The sequence below is a fragment of the Bradysia coprophila genome, unplaced genomic scaffold (assembly GCF_014529535.1).
Source record: "Bradysia coprophila strain Holo2 unplaced genomic scaffold, BU_Bcop_v1 contig_232, whole genome shotgun sequence".
Taxonomy (NCBI): Eukaryota; Metazoa; Arthropoda; class Insecta; order Diptera; family Sciaridae; genus Bradysia; species Bradysia coprophila.
In genome coordinates, this window is record NW_023503493.1 from 10732701 (window position 1) to 10758946 (window position 26246).

Consider the following 26246-nt stretch of genomic DNA (forward strand, 5'->3'; position numbering starts at 1 on the left):
CTTTGCAATGAAATGTGCGCATGAATCCGTTGTAGGTGACGGGGTCGATATCAGTCCAAAATGATTTCAAGCTAATTGTAGCATCGACCTTATACGACCAATTGGCGTCCATATCATTCATTTCCCCGTTCAAGAAAACTCCAACGTAGTCTCCTGTTTTTATGAATTGAACTGTCCAGCGTACACCTCGCAAGACAACTTGTGGGGACAGGCATTGTCCCAATTTGCTCACATTTTCAATAGCCCAAATAAATTCGGTCGACACCTCATCTATACCATTGGCGAGTACACGTTTACGTCTCAATGGTCCCGTTGAAATTTCAACTGCGAATGTCGCCTCGTTATCTTGAACGTGATGATCCACAAAATCATTCCATTTGATAAAATCGTCAATGCCACACGATGTTTTCTTGCTATCGAACAACTTCGTATCCAAGTGTTTCATCACACAGTCAGCTGTGCCATCCTTGTGAAACAATTCGAAAGCAGCCTGAGCTTCACACGAATATTTTGTCGATTCCTTATCGAAAATGGACACTAAGTTTACGGCCAGGAATTCGGTTTTCGCATCGTCGTCGGCCGGTTTCTTCGCGAATTTGACTTTCCATTTCATGTTGCTCAGCTCAATTTCGGCTGAATCGACACAATCTGTGTTCAAATCCGTTACATTCAATGTAATGTAGAATTTCGTTTTGTATTTGTTTATTTTGCTCGTTGCCATTCCTTCAAATTGGACAATTGGACACTCATAAAGTAAATGTGTTTGTGCTGTAGAGAAAAGTTCGGACTTTTATGATCTCTACCAAGGTAGCTCAATAAATAACGGCATCAATCAAACGTCAAAGCTGCTGTTACACATCCAAGGCCTTAAACGTTGTAGTTGTAGTTGTAGTTTAATACATATGTACTTGGCCCACTTGGCCTCATTTTAGTACGCTCTAGTACAGCGCGGTATACAAAGGATTGTATTTAAGAGAGCGCGTAACTCGGTCCGTAATAGCAAAGTATATAAACACTGAAGGTAGCGCAGATCCGCAAAAACATGCGAATCCCTACTTTGAGGTGAATTTATTGTATATCAATACACATGCGTACAACATGCTGTAAATATATGTATTGGCGTCATACGAAATTCACCTTAAAGTCGGGAACCGTATTTCTTGCTATTCCCTGAGGGACTGCGCTACCTTCAGTGTTTATATACTTTGCGTAATAGTACATTACGTCCTTGTTTGGATATTTTAATTTTGCTGAGGGGTTTAAAGCCCGAGCCGAGAGCAATGGCTAAAATCTCTCTCCCTAGGGTCGAAAGTGGCTTATTACACACATAGGGAAAACAAGATAATTGGTCTAGGTTTCAAAAATATGTGAAATCCATTGCTTAACTCGGGACAAAAATGAAAAGTCTCGTTTTCGTGTGTTTACTGACCTCAGCTTCGCCTCGGATCAACAAATTTCACACGAAAACTCTACTTTTCAACTTTTTATTTCCTGTTATGTAAATAACTATTTTTGTTGGTGCATACATCCATCCACGCTAGTTCTCGAGGTCGAACAGCCTTCTTCTTCTCAATTCATTCACTAAACGTGAGCCCTGGGAAAGGGAAAAGCGTTGGCTTTGTTTGTGAACTTATCTTCTGTTTTAGTCTAATAGCCTTGCGCTGTGAGTGAGTTCTAGTGTTGCATTTAGCCCGTTGCCAAATCGCAACGTTAAAAAACTTGGCCCATTCAAACAGTGTTAAAAGAGTGTAAAAGAAAATGACTAGCTGCTTAACTGGTCTCGATGGGTGATACGTCAAGATTTGTATGTAAAAAACAGGAAGAAATTAGTTAATTGAACTGAGCTCGATCTGCGTGACCTCTCCACGAAAAATCTTGTAATGGTCCTCTTTGTTCTATAGATCTTTCTTTCCACCTCGTCATCACTTTTCATCTTTTTAATATTAATCTCGCTCTCAGAAATAAATAACAGGATGGCTGCCTATCGCTGCCTCCTAAATTACTTTTCGTTGTAAATTGTCACGACAGAGTAAAGTTAACCAGGCAGGAGCGCTTGTTTGACTAGGGACCTGAATAATCTAATAATAATAATATTTTGCGAATAAAATTTTTCAATTTATGTCAGTGTTCATTTGAGTTCATTTTCATCCCGTGTATTAGGTCCCTTATTTGATGTTTCGAAAATGAACCATGAACCGCTCCTGCCTGGTTTATTTTACTCTGCCGTGAAATTGTCTAAATAAAATTACACAAAAACTATATGTACAGATACATCTTCTCTTGACATCAAAATTATGAATAGGAAGGGAACACCCTGTACATACCAATTTCATTTGCTGTGATTGAGGTTATGTGCATCTGTTTTGATGATAAAAGTCAATTCTTTATTTTCATTTGTCATTGTCTCAGCTAGCAGTAGTTTTCAGTTATTTTAGCTAATTAAGAGCATTTAGATAGGCTGAAAGAGTTAACGGAAGAACTCAGAGATAAAATTACTTCAGTGAACGTTTCCACTATTAAATAAACCCGCTAAAAAATGCCCCACAGTCACGATCATGGACCCGGATGTTCACATGAAGCCACTGATGTGGATAATGCCCTAGAAATGGGAATCCAGTACAGTCTGTATGCGAAAATCGATATGATCAATTTGGAATGCCTGAACGAAGAGACTGAAGGCAGTGGAAAGCTGGTATTCAAACCGTACGAGGATCGACTAGATTTCAGTAAGGTGAATTGCACTTCAGTCGTTTATACTGTCTAGTCGAGTCTTCCAATTTTTTTTTACTTGTTCCTTTACTCATCAAAAACAGTTCGTACGAAGCGATGCCGATGAAGAACTGCTACTTAATATTCCGTTCACCGGCAACATCAAACTGAAAGCGATGATTATAATTGGGGCGAACGACGATTCTCATCCGAATAGAGTGAGACTGTAATGTTAAGCACTACTTGTCCATCACATCAAAGTTTCATAAGAAATCGTTTTCTTTGCAGGTACAAAAATCGGCCGAAAATGTGCTTCGATGACTGCCAGTCAACACCCGATCAAGAGTTCGAACTGCACCGTGACATTGATGGTACATTCGAATATCCGATTAAGTAAGTATCACTGACGCTGGTCGCAATTTATTTACTTATGATTGCATGACCAGCGTCACGGTCTATATCAAACTACTGCGATCTGATCTTACTGTCCATACTATCCATAGACTTTCAAGTCAAGCTACGATTCCACGAAATTTCTATGGACTTCCGTATACTAATCGAATTTTCTCTGTCATTCAGGACGGTACAGTTTTCATCCGTGCATCATTTATCGCTACATTTCCCGTCGAATTTCGGCTCTGATACGTCATGCATTTACTACATCGGTTTGAGGGGCGAATTCACACCTCAACATCATCATGGCGTTACAATCTGCACCTATGAATCCAGACCAAATGTATCGGATCACAAGCAAGATCTCTTCGATTCGGTTAATCAACAGATTCACTGAAGGAAGAACCTCGACCTCTTTTGGTGTTTTGTAAAATACCGATTTTGATATCAATAAACGAGACACTTCAACATACTCTGTGTGTAATCTCTGATAGGACAAGTCGTCCCAGCAAATAAAATAAAAACTGTTTGCCCAACGGTCTGTGTTTCCAAAGCACTTCTATTTACAGTACAAAGCAAAAACATTCAATTCATTCGTGCACCCTCCGTGCCTTACACAACATGACTTTGCATCTCATTTTTTGTTCAGCAATTTATTGTCCAAAATCGGGAACTTTGTTCGAAAACTGGAAATGGCTATCGATGATCTGGAACAATTCCTGAGGTGCCGGAATCCGGCCGGTCTGCAGCTTTGACCAAATTGGAACATCATTCAATGATATTTCGAATGCACCAGACGATATGAGCTGAAAATGGTTCAATCACTCAATTCAGGAGGACACGGTCGCCGAGTTGGTATCAAACTCACCTGTGCTTCCAACATATTTCCCACGAAAAACACCATCATACAGGCGTACAATTTATTCTCGCTACACCATCGATACCACGCTGGAATGGCATGTCCTAAATATCCCCAGATATCGAACGATGACATCAACACAATGATGAGCACGAATTTCAGGAATAAAATCGATTTCGACAAATACAGATTCATGCCGGGCGGATCGTAATTGGCACCGCTGACAAGAATTTCGGGATATTTCTCATTCAGAATGCTTGTGTACTCGTCAAATGCCTTGCGATATCCGCACGAGTAACTGTGGAGAGTTTCCGTGTTTGTTGGTGTTATTGAGTGAAAAAACAAAGAGAATTTCAATTTTCTCAGAACTCTTACCAATACAAAAAGGTCATCGTTGGACCGCCAACATTCTGACTAAGTCTGGATATTGGAATGTCTTTGTCGGCACTTCCAAGGTGAATCACGAGAATTAAAGCAAACAATAGTCCATTGAAGATAAGGCTTTTATTTGCCATTTTTGTTCGCACGATTACGTTAGATTTGGTATAGAGCGGTTGAATGAATGAAACACGAACTGGTATAATTGGTCGATCGAGGCGTAACAAACTCGATTCTTGTATCGAACGAAAATTGCTGATTGTATAAAATTATAAAAAAAACTACAAATTGGTTTTACTGTCAACAAACGTCAATATAAATTAAAATTAATGGGAACACTCGGCCCACTGCACTGGCACTCACCCCAGCTGCAAAATCAAAATGTAGTAGAGCGTTCAATTATAGGAAACACTTATATTCAGAATGGAAAATCATTATTATACTGTCATTACACACATACCAGTGCCACTTTCGATTCTAATGAGGTTACAGCATGTGGTCCTGTGGCGCAATGGATAACGCGTCTGACTACGGATCAGAAGATTCCAGGTTCGACTCCTGGCAGGATCGACTTTTTTTTTTCTTTTTCCATTTTATTTATGTATCCAATGGATCCAATTATTCGTTTCTCACCATTCTTACATACATCAACCTTATCGGCAAACATTATGAGTTCATTGAACAGAGTTGCACCAACTAAGCAAGTTAACGACTTGTAAAATTGGGTTGTAACCACTGTATCAAGCTTCTAATTCATCAATAATCAATATACCGAACTGGTGATTCCTTCGAAATTACATCCACACACTAGCAAACTACCAATATTGAAAAAGAACGTTCATACTCCTCCCACACTTAAATATTTCTTGTAGTCCCTTGCAATGTAAAAACATTTCTAACTTCTAATGCTGTTCGTTCTGCATTTGATTAAAAAAAAAAAATTGTCGCGACCCTGCCAGGAGTCGAACCTGGAATCTTCTGATCCGTAGTCAGACGCGTTATCCATTGCGCCACAGGGCCATGTTGTTCGGCTTGTATAGTGTGCGTTTCCAGTTAAATGCGATAAAACGAAAATAGAATGTAAAATTTTGCAATCAACACACACACTTCCACTCAACAATGATTTTTTTTAACGTTGAATTGAGTATATGAATAAGTCATTGATGAATGAGAACTTATGTATATGAGGTGAGGACGGTGTCGTCATTCATTATAATTATCGTCAATGTTTTTGGAGAATAATAACTAATTTAGTGATGGATTCGGCCTTCAGACAAAATCACAGATTTTTTTCGTTATTTGTGGAGCTGTTGTGGACGGTACATCTTTGGTACAACTCGTGAAATTGCCTCAAATAGACCGTCCAAAAGTAATTACTTTACAACTAGAAGCGACATTATTCTTCGTACTGTTGTGCCTACAGGCTAAGCGGGCTAACCACACTGAGCCATCAGGTCATGCCCGATGTGCCTTCGGAATTTTTCTTCGATTTAATATATTGACGCCTGTTTTTAGTTCACCTTTGTTCTGCGAGCCCTATGATGGCACCTTTGTTTAGCCAGTGTGGTCCTGCCTTGAACAGTTGAAACTTTGGTCGAGATTTGAGCGACAGTTGAGCAGACAGGCAAAATTTTTATTTCTTTAGACCTTCTGTGGTGCATTTGTTGTCACAACCTGTGTTTAGTATTACATTACAGGAACGACTGTTAAATGCAATCGAGAATTGTAGTACGGTACAATAGTGTGTGAGTTGTGTGGAAAGGTTTGGACACTCGTGGGAACTAAATTGTTAAACCTAACGACTTGGTCTGGTGGGGTTTCCATAAATTCCGTCCTCATCGAGTCGTCAAATTATCCTCAAAAATTTTTCTTTATTTTTGGGTGAAAAAAAAGCGTTTGAAAAGTCAAGATTCATTTGATGGTTGCTCTCTAAAGACAATTTCACTATTTACCTGTGAATAACAATCACAATGGCTTTGTGTCGAATTTCGGGAGAAGTTGAAAGAAGAGTGAGAGCTATAAGTAAATTCTAGTTTTTATTGCAAAATTAACAGTTTTTATAGACATCAACTTTTGTGAAACAATTTTCCGCCCATCTCACCCCGAATCGTCGTCATTGTACGAATTGATCAACTGCACAATTTTCATTTGCAGCTGACGCGCATCGGTTTTTCTCATATTTTTCATCACAGCCCCCACATAGTTGCCGAAAATGTCAAATTCGCATATTGCGGGCGATTTATCGGTTGCTTCCGGTTTCGATGATATACTGGACGCAATCGGTTCGTAGTTTAGTGGTATATCGATTCTCATACGCTTGGCACTAGACGGTTCGATGTCATCAGTCTCTGTATTATCAATGGTAAACAGTTCCTGTTCGTCGACTTCGGAATCGTTTTGCAGCTCGTAGTGGCACATCTCATTGCTGTCGTTTAGCTCAGACGAATAAGTTAGCCTTCCTGAAAAGAATTGAATTTTTCTTGTTAAATAAACTTTTTTTGTCCCATCGATATCGGTCTCTTACTTTCAGTTCCTTCAGATTTGACATCGAGGACATTTTCTTCAGCTGTTTCGTCGATGTCTTCATGGCACACTTCTACATTTTCAATATCATCCATATCAAGTTCTAACACTTCGAACATCTCGTCTTGACTTTTCTCATCCTCGTAGTAGCTATCCTTTAACTGAGAATCATCTTCATCTTTGATCAATCTGAAATCAATGGAAATGTTCAATTAATATCAGTTCTTGAGAGACGGAACAATGTCAAGTCGCAATCGAGCTACGAAGTAAATGTTGCATTGAAAATCGCTGATGGAACTCTTGACCCAAATGAGTAATTTCCATGGCGAAAGTCCCTAAAAATTATATGAAATTCGGAACCGGGGTCAAAAACTTTTCAATTTTGTCCAGCGTAAATCTTTGTGAACTTGCGTCACAGTTTCAATCATTGAAGACTCGCGTCACGGTTCTACACTAACGAGTGGTCATGATCTAAAAATAATTTTTCATCCAATGATCTCGCTGTGAGAACTCGACGAAAAAATATTTCGGTGTACGGTCAAAATTGCTCTCTTACTTGTAACAATACAAGTTAATTGTTCAGCACCAGGTCTAACTTTCAGATAAAAATCCTCGTGAAAGTCTTATTTGCGCACCCATTAATCCTTCTAACGCAAGGTCATTAAAACAACAGGAAAACTTTTATTCCTCTGCCATTAAATTGCGAATTCCCTCACGAGAAATCAAACCTTTACTGTAGATACTGGCAACGAATGTATTGGATAGCAAAAAAAAAAAATGAAGAAAAAAAAAGTTTGCGACCCTGCCAGGAGTCGAACCTGGAATCTTCTGATCCGTAGTCAGACGCGTTATCCATTGCGCCACAGGGCCATGTTGCAGTGATTTAGGAAGAAAGGAAAACGGGATTCAGTGAAATAATTTCGTTTTCTAGCCGCTTATCGCTTAAGTGCAACGTTTTCTCAATGCTATTTGATTGTGATTATCTGTCTCGCGATTTAATGAAAACGTTGCAGAGTAATCTAACAATATCAATGCGGATTTGAGTATTTTTTAAGCGAAGGATTTAAATCGGTGCATGAATAAGTGGTTGTCCAATATTCTCGACTAGTGAAATCAAGAACCGTTGGTTCGACGAAACAAGAAATTTTCTGTTTTCGAAAATTTTGTAAGGACATCAGTTTTGATATAGAAAGTCATTTTCTTAATTGATCACAATTTACAGACACATTTCGTTAAAACATAATCGGTTCTTAATCGACAAAATTGAAGTACTTTAATGGACGGTAAAAATTATTTCAATTCGAAAATTGGATTAATCTTTGCGCGCAGGTCTGATTAGATAAAAATTCTAAAATTTTATGCTGCGACTTCAGATGCCACGCTTAAAACTGAGAGGGAATAGAATGAAAAAATTAAAAATTATCAGAGCAACGAAAACGAAAAAAAAAATATTTAAAAAAAGTTGATCGACCCTGCCAGGAGTCGAACCTGGAATCTTCTGATCCGTAGTCAGACGCGTTATCCATTGCGCCACAGGGCCGTGCTGTTGCGTTCTAATAAGGACGACGGCCTGGATTACTTTTCGCTGGCTGCAGTTTCGTTGTTTACAACTCGAAACAAATCTGAATTCATGTTCGAAAGATCAAAGATGAAAATGCGTTCGAGTGGTGTTATACAATGAAATAGTAAATAGCACACTAATCCAGACCGGTCTCCGTATTAGCGCGGAATAACATGGCCCTGTGGCGCAATGGATAACGCGTCTGACTACGGATCAGAAGATTCCAGGTTCGACTCCTGGCAGGGTCGATGAGATTTTTTCTTAAATAATTTTTTTCTGAAACTTTTGTAATTTCAATAGACGGATTTGACGATGTACAGAATTTCTATTTTCAAATTATGTCGTCTGACAGTCACCACAATTTCTTTTCATTTTTGTTTTTATTATTTAGTAGGGAACGTCAGATTGTTCGTACAGAAACGGAATTTCCAACACAGACGGAAACACAAACGATTTTTCTTTGGGACAATGTAGCTTTGTGTTTCGGTTTGTGTTAGATATTCCGTTTCTGTTCGAACAATCTGACGTTCCCTAGTATCAATCTAAATTTTTGATGGGTTCTCTTAAGCAGTAAAACTCTAGGCTAGTTTAGAGATAAATGATTTCAACGGAAACGTTGTTGATGTCATGGAAATGATAGCATCTCTGGAGAGGAACTGGACAGGAGAGCGATGGACAAATGGGATCAAAAGAACAAGAATAACCAATTAGCATCAAATGGCCTTTGGAAAAACCGCTAAAAATGGAAGTAAATAGTGGAGGCTTATCCAGCAGTTAGTTACCGCGAACAAAACGTTTTTCACAGATCTATCAATAACTGACGAACTTCCGTTCTTAGCAAAGTTTCGTGTTTTCGAAAAATCGTTAGGTAAATACTTACGTAGACTGTCCTGTCTTGCTGGTCGACGCATCAATGATCGGGTCCAAAAATCTCAACTTTTCGTAGTAGCGATATTTTGGTACTTTATTTTCGTCCTTTTCGCAGGAACGTCGCACCTTCTGATAGCGATCGCGGATATTTTTCCATATTTTTGGCAAACGTTCGAGTGGAATAAGACCGTTCATCGTTTCGTACACCTCTACCCACAGTTTCTGTCGGATTCGGTGCTTATGTTTGTGGCACCGCTTGGGATCGAACAGTTCTGGTCGCTTGTACACTTCATCAATTAGAAACTGATTTATGTCTGCAATTACGAAATCAATTATTGAGATGCGGAGTACATTTGACATGGCACTACACTTACCGTAAATCAAATCGTCGTTTGGCTGGTCAGCAGGGTACGACTTCGATTCCTCCTTCACAATCGTATACGAATCACTGTTCCGCTTAATTCGATACATCGGTTGCTCCAGTAGTACCTTGTGAGCTCGAAACATATGTTTGATAAGATTGCCGGTGGATGTGTTGGTTTGGTATTTTTTGGTCACCCGATTGGAGTAACAGTTTATGCAGTAGAAGTATCCCTCATCAACGATTTGATTAGCGTGCTCTAGCTTGCCGAAATATTTCCACACACCGCTGGAGGTCTTGTTTGATTGACTGATATCGACCGGCTGCACGATATGGTAGTGGGGCCACAATTCATCGCGTTCAAATATTTCCGTTAAGTAGTGAATGTTTAGCTTTGTTGGATCGTGATCCTGGTCGACTTGGAATGATTCGATTATGTCACCGCTGTTGCTGACTGTGGAATCCACCATGACGTTAAATTTTTAACAAAACGGGCCAATATTGTGAATCGAAATGATCGGACACTTTGAAGATTTTTGAATGTTTTGATTAAAAAACGACGGAAATATCACGTCAGTGGCTTCACTGCTATTTTCCTTGTTGACTGCAATGGCTGCCGCAGATTCTAAAAACACAATGTACATGCCGTGTATTTCAAGTGACATATTTTGTGACGTTGACGTTTCACAACATTATGATTGAGTGTGTCAGTGAAGCCATTAGATGAACTCATTCATTCTTTAGCACGACGTTCTATGCCTTTCAGAGATTTCTTGCGCTGCCCCCCCATCTGTTATCATTTCTCTGGCTACAAGCAATGAATGTTTGTATACTCTCATACTCTAGGTTCTGAAAAAACAGGATAAGCAACTCTGAGTTGATCACGAAGGAGGTGACACACAAAATGCGTCAACGGTTTGCGAAGCTTATATGAATAATGCAACTTAACAAAACAAAATTTTGAATTTTCCAAAAAAAATATTTTCTTCAAGTTGTTCTCAGCATCTGCAGTGAGTGCGTTTATAACATTTGGTGTCACCAGCCTCCGCGTTTGTCTTAACCAAGGTTCTGAAAGAATAGGTTAAGACACTCACGAAGGCGGGTGACACCGAAATCAATAAACGCACTCAGTACAGATTGTGTGTGAAATCAACTTGAAGAAAATGTTTTTTAGAAAAATTCGGAATTTTGTTTTTGTTATGTTGCCTTTTTCATAGAAAATTCGTAACCGCTGAACTCAATTTGTGTGTCACCGCCTTCGTGATCAACTCAGAGTTGTCTTAGCCTGGTTCTTACAGAACCTTGATTTAGACATGTTTTACTAAAACTAAACACACTCAGTACAGATTGTGTGGAATGTCAACTCGACAATTTTTTTTTAAGTTTTCTCTTCATACAGTCTATAATGAATGAGTGTGTTTACCTAAACCTGTCTAAATTGTTAAAATTTATGTTTCGCCACCTTCGGAAGTGTCTTAATCTGTTCTTTCAGAACCTTGAAAATTTGTGTTAAACCCAAGGTTCTGAAAGAACAGGTTGAAACACTTCCGAATTGATCACGAAGGCGGTGGCATCAAAATTTTTCTGTGGTGCCAACTAAGTTTGTGCAAGTTTTTATCACGAATTAAGCTTGACAAAAAAAAATTGATGTCACCCGCCTTCTTAAGTGTCTTTACTTGCTCTTTCAGAACCTTGATCATATCGGGAAAATATCGCACGGTGTGCCTGAACCAAATTTAATCAAAAAGATTTGCAACCCAATTTGACCCAAAAAAGTGAAATACGAAGAGAAATCAGATCAGATTTTTTGATTAAATTTGGTTCAGGCTAATCGCTATTCAGTTCTGAGGAAAATGAAATTGGGACGGATTGATTCAAGGATGTATATGAGGAGGTTACGTCATTCACTAGAGCAGTTATCGCAAAAATTTGGGTATGCTATGATTTCAAAACAAAGTTTAGTATCTACAGTTTCCGTTCATAATAAAATGTAGCGAAAAATTACGCATTTTTGGGCGATACTGCACTGTCCATACGCTTGCGAAAAAATGGCGATTGTCATAACCAAAGCACTCTTTGGATGTGATTTTGGCCTTCTGATTGAGTGATGTCAAAGTCAGCTTAGGTGCTTAACAGTGCTATGACATAACTTCTAATTGTAAGGATATTGAGGAATTTCGCGTCGCGTCATTCACAATAACCCACAAAGTGTCATTTTCCTTATACAAAATGTGTCATTTTGTCAAATATTGTGAATGACGCGGCGCGAAATTCCTAGCAGCTATTGTAAGACCCAAGGTAAATAAATGGGAGGAGGTAATGCCATTCAGACGCGCGGCCTAGCACAACAGTTCGTTGCCACTGACATCTTTTTTTAAAATGGTTAACTATGATTTTCTTGTGTTTCACAAAATGTTGTGCCTATTACAAAACAGATGGCCCAGGTTTCTAAGCAATTTTGTTATTTTAAACACAGCGAGAGATGGCGTTTATAGCAAACTTTCGTGCTACTGCACATCTGATTCGGTTGTGGCATTACCTCCTCACTATATTTACCTTGGTAAGACCTTGACTCAAACTGCATTTCAATACAAGACTCCAACTGAACAGAAGTTGCACAAAAATTTGGTATGAACTGCTGCACAGTTCAGTTGGTATTGATCTACCAATTAATTTGGATGATTTCGATTCTTGTAATTTTATTTAAGAAAAGGTCTTGTACACTCACGGAATTTTGAAAACCGACACATTTTCTGTTCATGTGTTTTACTTGAGTTTCTGATTTCTCCATATAAACCCACATGCAAAATTCACAAAAAACCAGTAAACCACGAAACAGAAAATGTGTCGGTTTTCATTCCGCGAGTGTATGTAAACCCGGACTTGCATTTTTATTTTTTGTGCTTTTGAGAACCCTGGTTGTACGGTAGAATTAAATCAAAGTTCTTCTGTAGGAGCGCGTTATTAAGTGTTTCCACTAAAAAGGCCAGACTTGCAAAAAACTCTTAAAAGCTAAACTTCTAGAAAGGGTTTTTCGGCAATATTTTTAGCAAAAGCTTAGGTGGAAACCTCAAATTATGTAACAGGAAATTGTTATAGTTAGAAAGGTTCAATCAGCTTCCCAATCTTATTTAAGAAGCAATACCTCTTAGAGCACTTCACACTTCACATAAGCCTTGGAATTCTAACAACTAGAGTTTTTCAGGAATCCGTTGCCTGTACAAGATGTCCTCAAAGGTAATATGTTAATGTGTTTTGAACTGGTCGACCAATAGCACCACAAATGTTAGGATCATGTCGATATTGGTCCCCTCTGATTGATAAACTGGAAGCAAAGAAAGCAAAAATTGGTAAATTAGGAATTACGTCGAAATTATGCTCTTCTATCCCTCCAAGCTACTTTTTTACCACTTTCCCCTCTCCTCATTCAACAATTCGTAGCAATTATTTCAGGCTGCAGATTCGATAAGCCCAATAAAACGACCGGTTCGATTTGTTTACAAAATGGAGTCAAATTTTACTTTAAAAATAATTTTTAAAAAAATCCTTAAATCCCCTACTGTTGCTCGGGATTGTCAATGATAATTTTGAGATTCTTATCCGGCCATTCATATTGTTTCGGCAAAGTCATCGTTTCGACGCCACCAGACAAATCCTTTAACGATTCCAGTAACACGTCAATGAAATCATCCGCAATGAGAATTTGCATCCAATATCCCTGCACACCGTACGGACTCTTTTTGGACACAACCGAACCAGTAACCGATTCGGACACCATAGTCAATGCCATATTCTGGCACTTGAATGTGAAATGTCTACCATGTCTGATTCGATCGCGTATTGCCAATACGAGGAATTTCGCTGCATACGGAGCCAATGTCAATTGAAGACCATCCAAATGGACAACGTGTGATGAATTCGGCTGATAGTTGACCGGACAGCAATTGTTCAGTGAATTGTTTGTGGACAAGGATGAAGAATTGAATTTTTGATCTTCAACCGATTCAGTTTTGATGAAACGATCCGGAACGTTGTCGTTCAACGAACACTTTAGTGCCAACATTTCCGAGTCAAATTCCGTTTTGATTTTCGTCTGAAAAACTTTCAAAATTAGATACATCGTAAGGAGACACTACACTTGACGAATCACCTTCGGGATCTCTTTATACGTAAAGTCTGCATTAACACCGGCCAAGTCGGATCCTTCATTCTCCAAATCCTTTTCCAACTGTTTCAATGTCTCTGGGAACAACTCAAAGACACTTGACGCCCGATTCATATTCGTAATCAGCCATTCACCGCCCGTACTCGGATCTCTTCGCAACAAATTGGTAACACCTTTCCCATTCCACCGCGATGCTTGATCCAATTCCTCTTCGGTGACCCCAACAATTTGACAAAAATCGACCCACCCGAATGGAGTGTTCGTTCGCACCAATTGTGGATCATCGGCGATCAGCATGTGTTTAATGTTGGACTTGGAATTATCCAAGCTCTTACGCCACGGCACATTGTCACCGATGACAAAACGATTACCGGTTTGGAACACATACCGGGCCAGTTGTTGTAGTAAATTGGCTGGCCATGTCGGCGGTTTCTCATTTTCAGTCACTGTCGGCGTTTGCTTGATCAGGCGAAACGTCAGTTCGAATCCCATTCCGGATAGGTGCTCGGTCGTTTCATTGGATACTTGATGCACACGGCCATCCCCGTGAAGATCGCTCAATCCAAAGGTGACATAGTGCCAATGAGGTGGTATGTTCAGTTCGGGCTTGCCAGCGTTAAAATACATGCTGATGTAATCCAATGGATCCTGTCCACCTAGCCTAAAATCGAGAGAACGTTTTATAAAGCGACTGATGTTTAGTGTTGAGAATCGAGAAGTCGAGACTAATTGTCCTAGCCGAGATTAAAGGAACAAAAGAAACGGGCTACGGGGAGATGCGGGAGAAGCTTATTTTTCACTAGTTATTCAAGCATATATCTGGATGTTTCTGCTCAAAAATCGTGTGCGATATATTAAATGAAAGGTATTGACGAGACGAATCAGATTATTTGTTTGGTTTGAAAATCGGGTTTGTCGATCAGTAGCTATTGGCGAGAATGCAGTAGTTTTTCAAGCACATTTCTGGTTGTTTAGATTCTGCTATGTGTCAAATATGACAAAATAATTATTTTTTAAGAAAATCGACTTTGTACATACAACAGTAGCTATTGGTGAGAAAAAAAGAGAAACTGCATATTTTCCTACTTTTCCTGTTTTCCCGCATCTTCCAGTCGTCCTACGAACGTTCAACAAAGACTAGTTTAAGTTTCACATCATCTTTACTTACCAGTATTTCACTAACGTTGTTACTTGAAGGGGATTCTTTTGATCCGGATAGAGGTTTTCGCATTGTTCAATTAATTTAAGTAAGCCAGGAGGTGCAATCGGTTTCATTGGAGGAGCTAGATTATTTTCCATGTTGTTCAGTCCTTTATGTCACACACACTTTTATTCACCGTAGTGATCTTTCACTAAAAAAACAAATAAAAATGGAAATTCAAAGCAAATGTGCAATTAAAAGAAGATCGGCTAACACGAATGAAAGGTATACACACAACATAAACAAAACACAAAAATGGTGCTGACTGCTGAATAATCTGTTGAATGCGTCGAAGCTAACACTTCAACTTAGCCAATCATTAGGTGGTTACACGTCTACGTTTCTTTAGTAACTTTTTTGTTTCTCACTGTAAATGACATCGACAACCTTCAGCCATGTTACCGTGTAACTACATGACTGTAGTATCCAATGCATCATCGTCCACCATGTCTCTCGTAGGGATGGGCGATAATGATTTTGATAATCGATAATTATCGATAATCGATAAAAAAAAATTCTGAAATTAATCAAAAAATATCGATAATCGATAATAATTGGTATTTTGATATATTATGTATCGATACATCGATATTTTCTTATAAAAACCCGATATATTTCGATATGTTGTTAAATCATCATTAATTTTCCGATTTATATCAAAAAATCGATATTTTGATAGTTATCGGAAATTGATATTTTGATAATTATCAAATTATCGATAATGATTTGATTAATCAATTATCGATAATTTTTAACGTCTACCATCCCTAGTATCTCGTCAACTCAAGAGAACTAAATTGCACTTTTAACTTTTCTGTCACCTCACACTGTGTCTGTGTACACAGAGGTCATAAAAAAATGTGAAAGTGGCTTTGGATTCTAGCAATACCCTTTCTATAGCAACCTAACTACATTTTTATTAAGGTGGTAAAAATGCAACGTAGCCTTTACAAAATTAGAAATGGGAAGAAATAAAAGCGATAAATCTAAAATAAGAATTGATCACTTGAAAATTAAAATGATTGCAGGAAAATAAGAATGTGATCACAACCAGTTTTTCAAATATAACACTACGAAATAAGATTCTATCAACCTAAAATAAGAAGTGATCACAAGTAGTACCTACCACCCGCTAAATCAAATGTGATCACTAAAAATAAAGAATTTGATCACTAAAAATAAAGAATTTGATCACTAAAAGTAAAGAATTTGATCACTAAAAGTCCGAACGAATACACATAAAAAGCGTTTTAACACGCCGAGCGATCCGGCCCATTGCCCCGGAGCGAAGCGGAGGGCCGCAATGCGAGCCGGGCGCCGGAACGGTGTTGGTAACTTAGGAGTTAATTTTTTCTCTCTCGCATCGTCTAATAATTAGTCTGTGTAATTCATTGCACATAAAAAGCGTTTTAACACGCCGAGCGATCCGGCCCATTGCCCCGTAGCGAAGCGGAGGGCCGCAATGCGAGCCGGGCGCCGGAACGGTGTTGGTAACTTAGGTGTTAATTTTTTTTTCTCTTGCATCGTCTAATAATCAAACAGAATAATAGATAGCATATCCTTATTTCTTGCAATCAAATTTTTTATTTTGCACGATCATTTCTTTATTTTTTGTAATCAAATTCGTATAATTGTAGATCATTTCTTATTTCGAGACGATCATATGTTAGTGGTAAAATTGCATATATTTAGTGATCAAATTCTTATTTTTTGGTGATCAAATTCTATTTTTATTGCTATCATAAAAAAAATTGTGATCATTTCTCTTTTTCTAGTGATCATTTCCTATTTTCTTGTGATCATTTCCTATTTTCTTGTGATCATTTCTTATTAAATAGCTATCACTTTAATTACATGCCATTAGAAATTAGTTAATAGTAAAATTCAGTAAACAGTTCACATTCATTGAACAAGGTGGTATAGATCAGTGTCAAGTAACGGTTTCTTCTCTCAAATAGTGTCAAATGAGCTGTCAATTTAACAAAGCTAACCTCAAACAATGGCAGCTCCATATGAATTTTGTAACATTGAGGTCAATGAAGGTCAACACAAGGTATGGTCGCATGTCAAACTTTGTATGTAGAGGAGGACATAGCATGAACAGACCATACTTGGTTAATACTTTCATTGATTGAGAATAGCTTTGAGAAAATGACAGCTCATTTGACATCTCAAACGACATTGACAATGATCAATTTTGACAGCATCAAAATGGTTTGTTTGCTAGAGAGGGTATTGATTCTAAGGTTCAACAGAGCATGTCATGAAGTGCTAGTTTATACTGAAAACTACAAAAGCGACAAAAGAGTGACGACGTATGTACTAATTTACCAGACATTGGGTAATCTGTCACACAATACAAATGGTGTGCCAGATTCCCCAATGCTGTTTACCATGAAAATTACAAAACAGACTTCCTTGTTTTCATCTGAATACAGTCGTTTCTTGAAGTTTTATCCTGAAAATTTTCCAACAAGTGGTGAAAACGTACGTCAACAAGATTCATTTCCCATTACTGAAAATTGACGATTCGTCATGAAGTTTACCGAAAATCTACTCAAATTACTTTTTCGGTAAATTTTGTCAATTTTTGGGAATAAGTCATGATTTCCTGAGAGTTTCACTGTAGAAGTGAGGATGGTAAAGAATTTAGTACTTTGTTACGACCTACTCGATTTTTTCCCTTCTGTGAGTTAGGTGCAGTTGAAAACATATTCAGCTCATTGGTAACTCCTTCTAACCTATATGATTAAAGCTGTTTTCATTCTTTGAGCAAAAATTTCGGAATTTTTCTCGTAATTTAGGCCAATCAATATGAAAAGTTGTACACGCATCTGTTGTGAACAGTCGATTTTAGGCAGTTTCGCTTGTCGCCAAAGCTTATTTCAGAGAATTTTAATTCTGAAAATTCCGAAAATTCTGAAAAAAATTCCGAAAAAGTTCTGAAAAATTCCGAAAAATTATTTCAGAATTTTCGGAACTTTTTCGGAATTTTTTCAGAATTTTCGGAATTTTCAGAATTATAATTCTCTAAAGTAAGCCCTGCTACAACTCCCGAAATTGCCTACAATCTACCGTCCACTGCAGATACGTAAAGAACTGCAAGGTTCTGGAAGATATTTGGGACTAAGCCCATCTTGTCCGTTTAGTTTCTCTTCTATATACTCATTAAAGAGTATAACCTGAAGTATGATTCAGTATGACTCGCTATCGCCAACTAACACAACAACCGCCGGTTCTATCTCTTTACACATTCATTACTGGACCCAATACCACATAGGGGTTTAGATGAGCTAAGTCCCAAATATACCAAGTTCTTTCAGAACTTTGAATGAGCAACGATTCAACGTTTGTTTGTAAACCCCTGTACACTGCTGATGTCGGCCGCTGTGACACCAAAAATGACATTCGCAAAAGTCACACAAAAAATAATGGATCCGCAAGTTCGAAATGTAATTTTTCTGTTTATTTTGATCATTTCATCAATTGAAACTTGTTAACCTTCACCTTACTCCCTTGCAATTTCAGTTCCGCGATTTTCTGCAATTGTACAACAAATTAACGGAAACGTGTTTCCAACATTGCACCGACAATTTCTTTAATCGAAATTTAAGTCAAGAAGAGGTTAGTTACGGGAAAGCCATCACTAGATTCGAATTGTGCAAAGTTAAGAATTTGTTTTTCTCAGACAAACTGTGTCGACAAATGCGTTATCAAATTCAGTAACGTGAACCAAAAGGTCATGGGAATTTTCGTGGAGGCTCAGACAAACATAAATGCCAAGCGAATGGCAGAACTAGAACTGCAACTCAAACAACAACAAGAAGCACAAATGGCTCTGCAGCAACAACAAAATTTGAATGATTTGAACCCGGGAGACGTAGCATCAGTGAATCCGGTACAAGTGACATCATAAGTTGTTGGTCGGATCGGTTGTGATTATATTTTGTTGTGTTGATAGACTTTTGTTAACTTGAATTGAGGAATTATAAGTTATTGTAGGCTGAGAACATGTTGACTAATATTTGTGTAAACACTTTGACTGGACTTCCTGCATCGGGCAAATCGACATTCTGCCAAAAGATCCAGCGTGAAGCGCAAACATTTAATGTCATTCACATTTGTTACGATGATTTTATTCGACTGCCCACCACTGATGATTCACCAGCTCAGTCACACTACTTTCAATCAAAACAGTACAAAAAGCACCGTTTCTCGTTGCTGTGGTTGATCCAACAGCTGATCGATGACATCAAACAAAATACCGATTTCAGCAAGTTCCAACTGGCCATACTCACCGACTTTCCTCATGTTAAATTAAATGTAACATTCGAATCCAGTAAAAAGCTCTATCTGCTGCTCATCGACGATACAATGCATTACAAGAGTATGAGAAAGGAGGTACGAACGCTAGCACGAGACAATGAACTCGGCTATTTCGTCACCTATTTTCATTCAACACTTGACGGTGCTATAGAACGAAATCGAGGTCGTACATTTACGGTTGATGAAAATCATCTAAAGCGAATGCATGCCATCATAGAAGGACCAACGGATGAGGACGGTCAAATCATTCGCGTGAATGTAGACGATGACGAAGAGATCGCCACAAATTTTGTCGAATCGTTTGCGTTGGATTGTATCAAAACTCCGTTAAAATCATTGCAATTGGTTAGCGAACCGGTTGTGGAACAGACAATCATTCATAAAGTGGATTTGGTTTTGCGACAGTGTGTCCATCGGAAAATGAGACTATGCAAAGAAACGAACCGCACCGGGGATTTAAGAAAAATAGCGGAAGCGCTCTGTGCTAAACGGTCTTTTGTTTTGAGGGAAATAAAATTGGGCCGGATAGATCTACCAGATAATTTGGACGATTTGAGCAATTTAATTGATTAAAAGAAGGAAGGTTCAGTCAAAATGTGTTTAAATGTTGGATGGACGAATTAAATCAAAGTTTCTCTGAAGGAACGCCCTATGCACTTGTGTTTCCACTAAAATCGACATCATCCCGAAGATTCAGAGATCTCCAAAATTCTTAAAACTTACTAAATTTATCGCAAGGTTGAACCTTGAAGGTTCCTTCGGTAAAGGTTTCGGAAATGTCGACGAAGTACGGACTGGAAATTGTCTTTAAAAAAAAATCTTTGTTAAGGAGTTGCCTGTAATCTCTAAGGGCTTCAGGACATTAAGAAAGACAATGCATACAAACTCTGTACGCTTTATATGGGAACATTTGATTACACTTGAACGAGCTGAGCAACATATTTAAAGAGATTAGCGAATGATGGAAGCCCATGAATCCTGTGAACAACCTCAGGAGTGAGTTCTGTTGTGGGGAGGCGTATTTAAGTAACAATGCACGAGTGATACAAGGGATGGCAGGATGCAGAATTTTAGGTAATCTGAGGCTTTGAAGGTAATTTGCTTAAATGTGATTATAATTTTACTCGACAACAAGAATAGTAGTTAGTCCGAGACTCGGAATCCGAGTGAGACAATTATGGGACTTGTTTCCGTAACAGCTAAGTAAGAGATTTAGAAGTGGCAGCTCAGCCCTGCTTACTCTATTGTGTAGAATTAGAACGATGTTTATAATAAAGTCTAAGCACGTTCATGTATCCATTGGAGTCGCTCACAGGAGCAATTTTGCTGGTCCGGAGTCAAGTCAAGTCACTGTGAAATTAGATTTTCACACTTCACAAAAGCCTTTATCAAATGACTTATTTTGACAGAATGCGAAGCTTGAAGAAAAATCAAATTCACAAAATTCCCATAATGATGACGAAAGAGAAACTTGAACAAAAGAATCCATAGGATTCTATGCTACAACCGTATCCATTTTAACCACATTCTATTTAAATTCGCGATGTTGCTTGACTTAGAATCGACGGCAATCTAATGCTCGTTGGCGCAACTACGAAATAATTTCGAATGACGTCAATTGCGAGATAAAAATTATTTTCATGAATGATGGACAATCCAATAATATTTGATAATTTTGTGAACCTTCAAACGATTACATCCTTCACGATTGGAAAAACCGCACGCGAATGAAATCGTGATTTTTAATGACGCGCCGAGTCCAGATATCGCTAGTGTTGAGTTTATAAAAAGAAAGCACTCGATTGGACTGAAAAGTTTACAATTTACATGAAAATGATAAGACAAGCGAGATAATATTGTTCAAACGTTTTAAAATAAGATTTCTGCCTTCTTTGCAAACAATGAAGCAAAAATAGAAATTACCATTGAATGCTTCAAATGACTGACTGATCGACTGCAGAAAAAGAGGACACAAAATAAGTAATTAGCGAATTATAGCGAAAATAAGATAAGTGCGCAGTAATTTTGCATATATACGTTGTATTTATGTTTTGTATGCGTCACATCAGTCCAGACAAATGAAATTTTAAGACGTGTGAAATTATCTGTAACTTACTTGAAATGAATTGTTGATTTGGAATTAATTTCTGGTTTTTGGTGAGATAAAGTGGTACAGCTTACAGATAATAAATTCAGCAATCTGCTTCGATTAAAAAATTATTAGATTTTGACGATTTTAACAATCACAGCCTTCGTCAATTGTCAAAAGTCGGATCAATCAAATACCGATAATAAATCCAACGATTTTTTTAATGTGTAAAAATAGCTGCCCTGACTATCTGATAGAACATATGCAGGAGTACCATCGAACCCACTACGTGTAACGCACAATGATCGGTCTCAGATTAACGCTTTGTCCATTGATGTAATATGCCGACTTAAACTATTCGGAATTACCAACCAAAAGAATGTTCAATTCACTATTCTGAGTTCTAAATATGTCAGGACTTAATAAAGTTGTTGTTGATGTGAATAACCTAGTTTATTCAATTCATTTCAATGTTTCATTTAACTTCATAGATTTATCATCATTTATTTAACTACGTTGTGAAGATCAGTGCACGTCGTGTACACGTGTATAGATCAACTTCGGGTTACGGTACTTTCAGACGTAACCTCACTTTAGTTTCTTCGTTCATTCATTTGTATGAACTTTTTTTTTTAATGTATATGGCATTTCTTGACGTGGATAGCATTTCAACCGTCCTTGAAGATGGTCTACGAGATGCTAAAATCAGAGATATAATAACAGATGTTGGTAACTCACTGGTTGAAATGTGCGGTGGCGCTACCATATTCCTCCAAGAAAAAACAATGTTATTAAATATGAAAAAGGTGAAATTTACATCATATTTAACAAATGCAAATTTTCAATACAGCCATATCCTACAAACAATCTATCCACTGGTGAAAAGTCCATATTACCGCGTGTTACCTTGGCCTTGATACTGGTTTCAGTCAACACATTTATAAGTTTCTTTTCTCTTCAAAAATGTTGGATTTACCTAAAAATGTACTGAAACTTAAAGTCCTCAAGATTACTCACAGAATGACCGTAAAGTGGGTGTGTTATTTCGAATATCTTTGTTCAAAAATTTAGAGTGCTGCATGCGTTCAAAATTATATAATCGGCGAATCAAATATGTATAAATAAAGTACATTTATCGGGGAAAATCCAATCAAACATATTGAGCAGACGATAATGTTGTCTTATCTTAATACAAAAATTATAAACAGATTTGCAAAATAGTTTACGAAACTTTTAAGTTTATACTTTTGAAGCGGGTTTACGACGCTTACATTAGTTATTTACTTATCTGTCTTGGACGATTGATTTTAGGAAATTTCGTTTGTTAGCGCGTACGCGTACGTCATTAGTGATTCGACTAGGCTGAGTACTTCGAGTGTGACGATGAGCCCTAAGGCAAGGTAAATATAGTGAGGAGGTAATGCCATTCAGACGCGCGTTCTAGCACATAAGTTCGATGCCAATGACATCTCTTTTTAAAATGGTTGACTACGATGAGATGGCGTTTGTATCGAACTTTCGTGCCACCGCACATCTGATTTGGTTATATATGGCATTACCTCCTCACTATATTTACCTTGCCCTAAGGATATTTACGTGGTAAAAATAGGGTATGTCGGCCACCGGTCATATACCAGTATTCAAATACATATTGTTTTTCCATTGATAATTTTGTTATGAAAGAACAATATAAGCAATCGACTACTGGTACATATTTGGGGTGTAGCGGAGAGCGCGTCCGTATCTGATACACGTGCACCCTGGGTAACGCCAAATGCTCTCCAACCGCAAAATGGGAACTACTGGTGTCAGTATTACTGACGGAAAAGTCGGTTCTGCTTCTAAACCGAGCAGTCCCGGCCCATTCCACGAAGTTCCCTCGGGGCGTTGCAACCCCGCGGAATTTGATGCAAGTCGATCGGAGCTGGGAGTTCATGATTCCATCCGAAGTGGTCATACCAACCACGTACCCTACCCGAGGGTTTGTATCGGTACCACGGGAGCTGGAAGCCCCCCGAGAACCAGAGAAACTCTCGATATCGGGCCCAGCGATGGTTGAAGAGCCTATCCTTGGCTGAAACGTGGTGGCTGTCAGTTCAATTGCGCTTTATGCGCTGGGGTACTGCTCCCGGGGAAAGTGCAGTAAGGGTTGAGATGGGCTCTGGCCTCACCTTTGGTAATGTTGGTGCATGAACACCGGCATAAAAAGGTAGTTCTACCCGCTGATTGAGCGGTAATCTCGATCAAATCCTTTTTGGAAAGGAAGAGCTGTTAAGCTTATGGCAGGTAAGCTCTCTAATCTAAAGATATGTTATTCTGGTACATATGTCCGGAGACTAGTGCTGCTACCCTACATTTAAAAATTCATTACTAGTGAGAATACACTCCGTTGAATCGTATCATATAATATCAATTTCCATATGAATATCACGCAGAGTACCTTAGTATAATACTTTTCAGTCAATTCAAGTGTAGTTGAATAAATTATATCTAATCAATGTACCCTTGTATGGTATATGGTATATGCTTCAAATCATCTGTGAATGATGAAATGGTGCAGTATCACAAAATGCAAGATAACATTCAGCTTATAAAAAGCTCACGCCATTTTCTTTGAGACCACAGTGTGATTTTGAATCGACTTAATTCACTAGCAAAATGAACAAAGTTTTTATTTTATTCGTGTTGGCGGTTGCATTTGGTTAGTAAAATTACATTCCCAATTTAACTTTCAAGCAAAATAAAAGCGCCTCCTCACAGTTGCTCATGCCCACTGTCACGCGTTGAAGGTTGAGAGCCGATTGGCTTGCGGAGCTAATGAAATATTAAATGATTGTGCTGGCGATAGAGAATGTGATAGAACTTGCGCAAACCAGAACGAACAGCTCTTTTGCATGCCAGCATGTGAAGAACGATGTACCTGCATCGATGGATTCCTCCGAAACGCTGCTAATGCTTGCGTTGCCTCTTGTTAAAATTGGAAATGTTTTTTAAATCTAATAAAAAAAAAAAATGCAAGCAATTAATGTGCCGTTTGCTGATTTTTTTGGCTGTTCAAAATTATTATGGAGTCGGAGCCACGCTGACTCGAAAAATCCTTTCCAAAAATTGTAATACGACGTTCCAAGGTTATTTCAGCTGTCAAAATGGTATCCACAGAGACATGACAAAAAAATTACGACGAAATGTTCGTAAAAGCGTTGAGGTTATGGGTCTGTCAATACCCTCTCTAAAGGTGGTAAAAATACAACGTAGAAATTAGTCAAGAGTGTATGATTCTACAAACAAAGAAATAAGGTAATATTTTGACAGCATCAAAGAGAACTTTGTTTGCTAGAGAGGGTATTGGCTCTGGACGCTCTCGTTCGTTTTCAGCTTGTCAAAAATCGTTTTTACAGCACGATGGAACAGACCTGTATCTTCAAATAAAAAAAGCTAGAAAAATGCCAGAAACCATCTAATCCGATCGTTTCAGTTTTCTATTTCAGTGCGTTGTTACAGCTTACTTTTGACTCCATAGAACATTAACATCTCAGATATGTTTGTTCTTGGATGATAGCAATGGGAAAATGAAAAGGCGGTTTGCTTTGCTATATTTCGGATCTAATTTCGACCCTTCATCAGAAAGAAACAAACCCACAGATCGCAGATCAGATCACGAAGAACAGTCAACAGAGTTGATCACTAATTGCAAAAAAATAGAGAGCCACTTTTGCTTGTGAAAAAAGAAGAGCTGGGACAAAGAAAACATTTTATCTACTGAATTGTCAATTCTTAGATTGAGTGGAACATGCCATCTTTTTCTCAACGCATTTGAGTGAACAAAATGAGAATAATTTTCGCAGCGCACACATGGAAACTATTATAAATCTAATCAGCGTGCGTCCTTGCATACGTCACATCTTGCGAATAAAAAAGTTCAGATTATCACAATACGTAAGATAACATTCCGCGTATAAAAAGCTTACGACAATTTCATTTCGACCATAGTGTGTTATTGAACCGACTACATATTTTTCACCCACAAAATGAACAAAGTTTTTATTTTATTCGTGTTGGCGGTTGCATTCGGTTAGTGAAATTTTCATTCCTACTTTAACTTTCCAAATAAGTATAAAACTCTTCTCACAGTTGCCCATGCTCACTGTCACGCTCTGAAGGTTGAGAGCAGATTAGCTTGCGGAGCTAATGAACGTCTGAACGATTGTGCTCCCGATAGAGCCTGTGATATCACTTGCGCAAACCAGAACGAACAGCTCTTTTGCATGCCATCATGTGAAGAACGATGTACCTGCATCGATGGATTCGTCAGAAACGCTGCTAATGCTTGCATTGCTCGAGCCAGTTGTTAAAAACGGATATTCATTTTAAAACTTAACGAAAAATAAAATTTGCTCACAATAACATGTTTCGTTTGTCGATCTTTTTATTTTCTGATGATTGTGCTATTGTATTCAAGAAAAGTGATCATAGTCGACAGCTGCCAAGTAGAGTACTATTTTGTATAAAATTTTGTTTTCCAGTTGTGTGACAGACTTTCAAGTTTCAGTATCCTATTTAGAGAACCACTCATGCTTGAAGTGCGTCGGTGGAACACTATTTTTACCAAAACGCGTCTAATCTTTTACACTATAGAAAGTTGAAAACTTCTTAAATCGATCCTTAGTGTTACCAAAGTAGAAAACATCCGTTGGTGTGTATGCTTTTTTCTTCAATACTTCATTCTTTGCGCTCTATTTTTTGGTAAAATAACTTCATTCTGGTAAAAATATCAATATGGTTTGTGAAACTGATGACAGTGCAGTGGATTA

At 38.1% G+C, this 26246-nt stretch overlaps 6 protein-coding genes, 3 long non-coding RNA genes and 5 other non-coding genes across 14 annotated transcripts; 8 read left to right on the forward strand and 6 right to left on the reverse strand.

Moving 5' to 3' along the window:
• Positions 1 to 1000: 1000 nt before the first annotated feature.
• Positions 1001 to 20385, forward strand: LOC119076556. The gene is made up of 3 exons (XR_005087648.1): positions 1001 to 1209; positions 11256 to 11258; positions 20374 to 20385. It is a non-coding gene; the product is annotated as an uncharacterized LOC119076556 (long non-coding RNA).
• Positions 2350 to 3574, forward strand: LOC119076544 (PITH domain-containing protein CG6153). The gene is made up of 4 exons (XM_037183339.1): positions 2350 to 2731; positions 2814 to 2935; positions 2998 to 3102; positions 3289 to 3574. The coding sequence occupies exons 1-4, from the start codon at positions 2537 to 2539 to the stop codon at positions 3497 to 3499; spliced, it is 633 nt and encodes a 210-aa protein (XP_037039234.1). The 5' UTR covers positions 2350 to 2536; the 3' UTR covers positions 3500 to 3574.
• On the reverse strand, positions 3634 to 4684 carry LOC119076545 (thioredoxin reductase-like selenoprotein T homolog CG3887). The gene is made up of 3 exons (XM_037183340.1): positions 4337 to 4684; positions 3971 to 4259; positions 3634 to 3908 (listed from the first exon to the last, which is right to left on the reverse strand). The coding sequence occupies exons 1-3, from the start codon at positions 4474 to 4476 to the stop codon at positions 3756 to 3758; spliced, it is 582 nt and encodes a 193-aa protein (XP_037039235.1). The 5' UTR covers positions 4477 to 4684; the 3' UTR covers positions 3634 to 3755.
• Trnar-acg lies at positions 4837 to 4909 on the forward strand. Its single transcript has one exon. It is a non-coding gene; the product is annotated as a tRNA-Arg (tRNA).
• Positions 5287 to 5359, reverse strand: Trnar-acg. Its single transcript has one exon. It is a non-coding gene; the product is annotated as a tRNA-Arg (tRNA).
• LOC119076522 lies at positions 6342 to 10324 on the reverse strand. Its single transcript, XM_037183308.1, has 4 exons — positions 9668 to 10324; positions 9304 to 9607; positions 6864 to 7051; positions 6342 to 6798 (listed from the first exon to the last, which is right to left on the reverse strand). The coding sequence occupies exons 1-4, from the start codon at positions 10122 to 10124 to the stop codon at positions 6437 to 6439; spliced, it is 1311 nt and encodes a 436-aa protein (XP_037039203.1). The 5' UTR covers positions 10125 to 10324; the 3' UTR covers positions 6342 to 6436.
• On the reverse strand, positions 7660 to 7732 carry Trnar-acg. The gene has a single exon. It is a non-coding gene; the product is annotated as a tRNA-Arg (tRNA).
• On the reverse strand, positions 8330 to 8402 carry Trnar-acg. Its single transcript has one exon. It is a non-coding gene; the product is annotated as a tRNA-Arg (tRNA).
• Positions 8599 to 8671, forward strand: Trnar-acg. The gene has a single exon. It is a non-coding gene; the product is annotated as a tRNA-Arg (tRNA).
• Positions 13151 to 15295, reverse strand: LOC119076520 (suppressor of fused homolog). The gene is made up of 3 exons (XM_037183305.1): positions 14988 to 15295; positions 13805 to 14480; positions 13151 to 13747 (listed from the first exon to the last, which is right to left on the reverse strand). The coding sequence occupies exons 1-3, from the start codon at positions 15116 to 15118 to the stop codon at positions 13211 to 13213; spliced, it is 1344 nt and encodes a 447-aa protein (XP_037039200.1). The 5' UTR covers positions 15119 to 15295; the 3' UTR covers positions 13151 to 13210.
• On the forward strand, positions 18369 to 19273 carry LOC119076548 (mitochondrial import inner membrane translocase subunit Tim10B). Its single transcript, XM_037183344.1, has 3 exons — positions 18369 to 18472; positions 18549 to 18644; positions 18709 to 19273. The coding sequence occupies exons 1-3, from the start codon at positions 18398 to 18400 to the stop codon at positions 18934 to 18936; spliced, it is 399 nt and encodes a 132-aa protein (XP_037039239.1). The 5' UTR covers positions 18369 to 18397; the 3' UTR covers positions 18937 to 19273.
• Positions 18995 to 19987, forward strand: LOC119076537. The gene has a single exon (XM_037183331.1). The coding sequence runs from the start codon at positions 19032 to 19034 to the stop codon at positions 19917 to 19919; it is 888 nt and encodes a 295-aa protein (XP_037039226.1). The 5' UTR covers positions 18995 to 19031; the 3' UTR covers positions 19920 to 19987.
• Positions 20386 to 23981: 3596 nt separating the features above from the next.
• On the forward strand, positions 23982 to 24458 carry LOC119076549. The gene is made up of 2 exons (XR_005087641.1): positions 23982 to 24136; positions 24196 to 24458. It is a non-coding gene; the product is annotated as an uncharacterized LOC119076549 (long non-coding RNA).
• An 893-nt stretch (positions 24459 to 25351) lies between these two features.
• On the forward strand, positions 25352 to 25830 carry LOC119076550. Its single transcript, XR_005087642.1, has 2 exons — positions 25352 to 25506; positions 25567 to 25830. It is a non-coding gene; the product is annotated as an uncharacterized LOC119076550 (long non-coding RNA).
• Positions 25831 to 26246: the final 416 nt, after the last annotated feature.

What these genes read in the sequence shown, in the direction of transcription:
- LOC119076545 (XM_037183340.1), bottom strand. Translation starts at nt 4,476, where the DNA reads ATGGCAAATAAAAGCCTTATCTTCAATGGACTATTGTTTGCTTTAATT. An exon ending in ACGATGACCTTTTTGTATTG is followed by an intron (nt 4,260 to 4,336) that starts GTAAGAGTTCTG and finishes AACTCTCCACAG; the next exon opens with TTACTCGTGCGGATATCGCA. An exon ending in GAAATATGTTGGAAGCACAG is followed by an intron (nt 3,909 to 3,970) that starts GTGAGTTTGATA and finishes AACCATTTTCAG; the next exon opens with CTCATATCGTCTGGTGCATT.
- LOC119076537 (XM_037183331.1), top strand. Translation starts at nt 19,032, where the DNA reads ATGTTGACTAATATTTGTGTAAACACTTTGACTGGACTTCCTGCATCG.
- LOC119076544 (XM_037183339.1), top strand. Translation starts at nt 2,537, where the DNA reads ATGCCCCACAGTCACGATCATGGACCCGGATGTTCACATGAAGCCACT. An exon ending in CATCCGAATAGAGTGAGACT is followed by an intron (nt 2,936 to 2,997) that starts GTAATGTTAAGC and finishes TTTTCTTTGCAG; the next exon opens with GTACAAAAATCGGCCGAAAA. An exon ending in ACATTCGAATATCCGATTAA is followed by an intron (nt 3,103 to 3,288) that starts GTAAGTATCACT and finishes TCTGTCATTCAG; the next exon opens with GACGGTACAGTTTTCATCCG.
- LOC119076522 (XM_037183308.1), bottom strand. Translation starts at nt 10,124, where the DNA reads ATGGTGGATTCCACAGTCAGCAACAGCGGTGACATAATCGAATCATTC. An exon ending in AAACGACGATTTGATTTACG is followed by an intron (nt 9,608 to 9,667) that starts GTAAGTGTAGTG and finishes TCGTAATTGCAG; the next exon opens with ACATAAATCAGTTTCTAATT. An exon ending in AGCAAGACAGGACAGTCTAC is followed by an intron (nt 7,052 to 9,303) that starts GTAAGTATTTAC and finishes CATTGATTTCAG; the next exon opens with ATTGATCAAAGATGAAGATG.
- LOC119076520 (XM_037183305.1), bottom strand. Translation starts at nt 15,118, where the DNA reads ATGGAAAATAATCTAGCTCCTCCAATGAAACCGATTGCACCTCCTGGC. An exon ending in ACAACGTTAGTGAAATACTG is followed by an intron (nt 14,481 to 14,987) that starts GTAAGTAAAGAT and finishes TCTCGATTTTAG; the next exon opens with GCTAGGTGGACAGGATCCAT. An exon ending in CGTATAAAGAGATCCCGAAG is followed by an intron (nt 13,748 to 13,804) that starts GTGATTCGTCAA and finishes AAAGTTTTTCAG; the next exon opens with ACGAAAATCAAAACGGAATT.
- LOC119076548 (XM_037183344.1), top strand. Translation starts at nt 18,398, where the DNA reads ATGTCGGCCGCTGTGACACCAAAAATGACATTCGCAAAAGTCACACAA. An exon ending in TGGATCCGCAAGTTCGAAAT is followed by an intron (nt 18,473 to 18,548) that starts GTAATTTTTCTG and finishes TTGCAATTTCAG; the next exon opens with TTCCGCGATTTTCTGCAATT. An exon ending in GAAATTTAAGTCAAGAAGAG is followed by an intron (nt 18,645 to 18,708) that starts GTTAGTTACGGG and finishes TGTTTTTCTCAG; the next exon opens with ACAAACTGTGTCGACAAATG.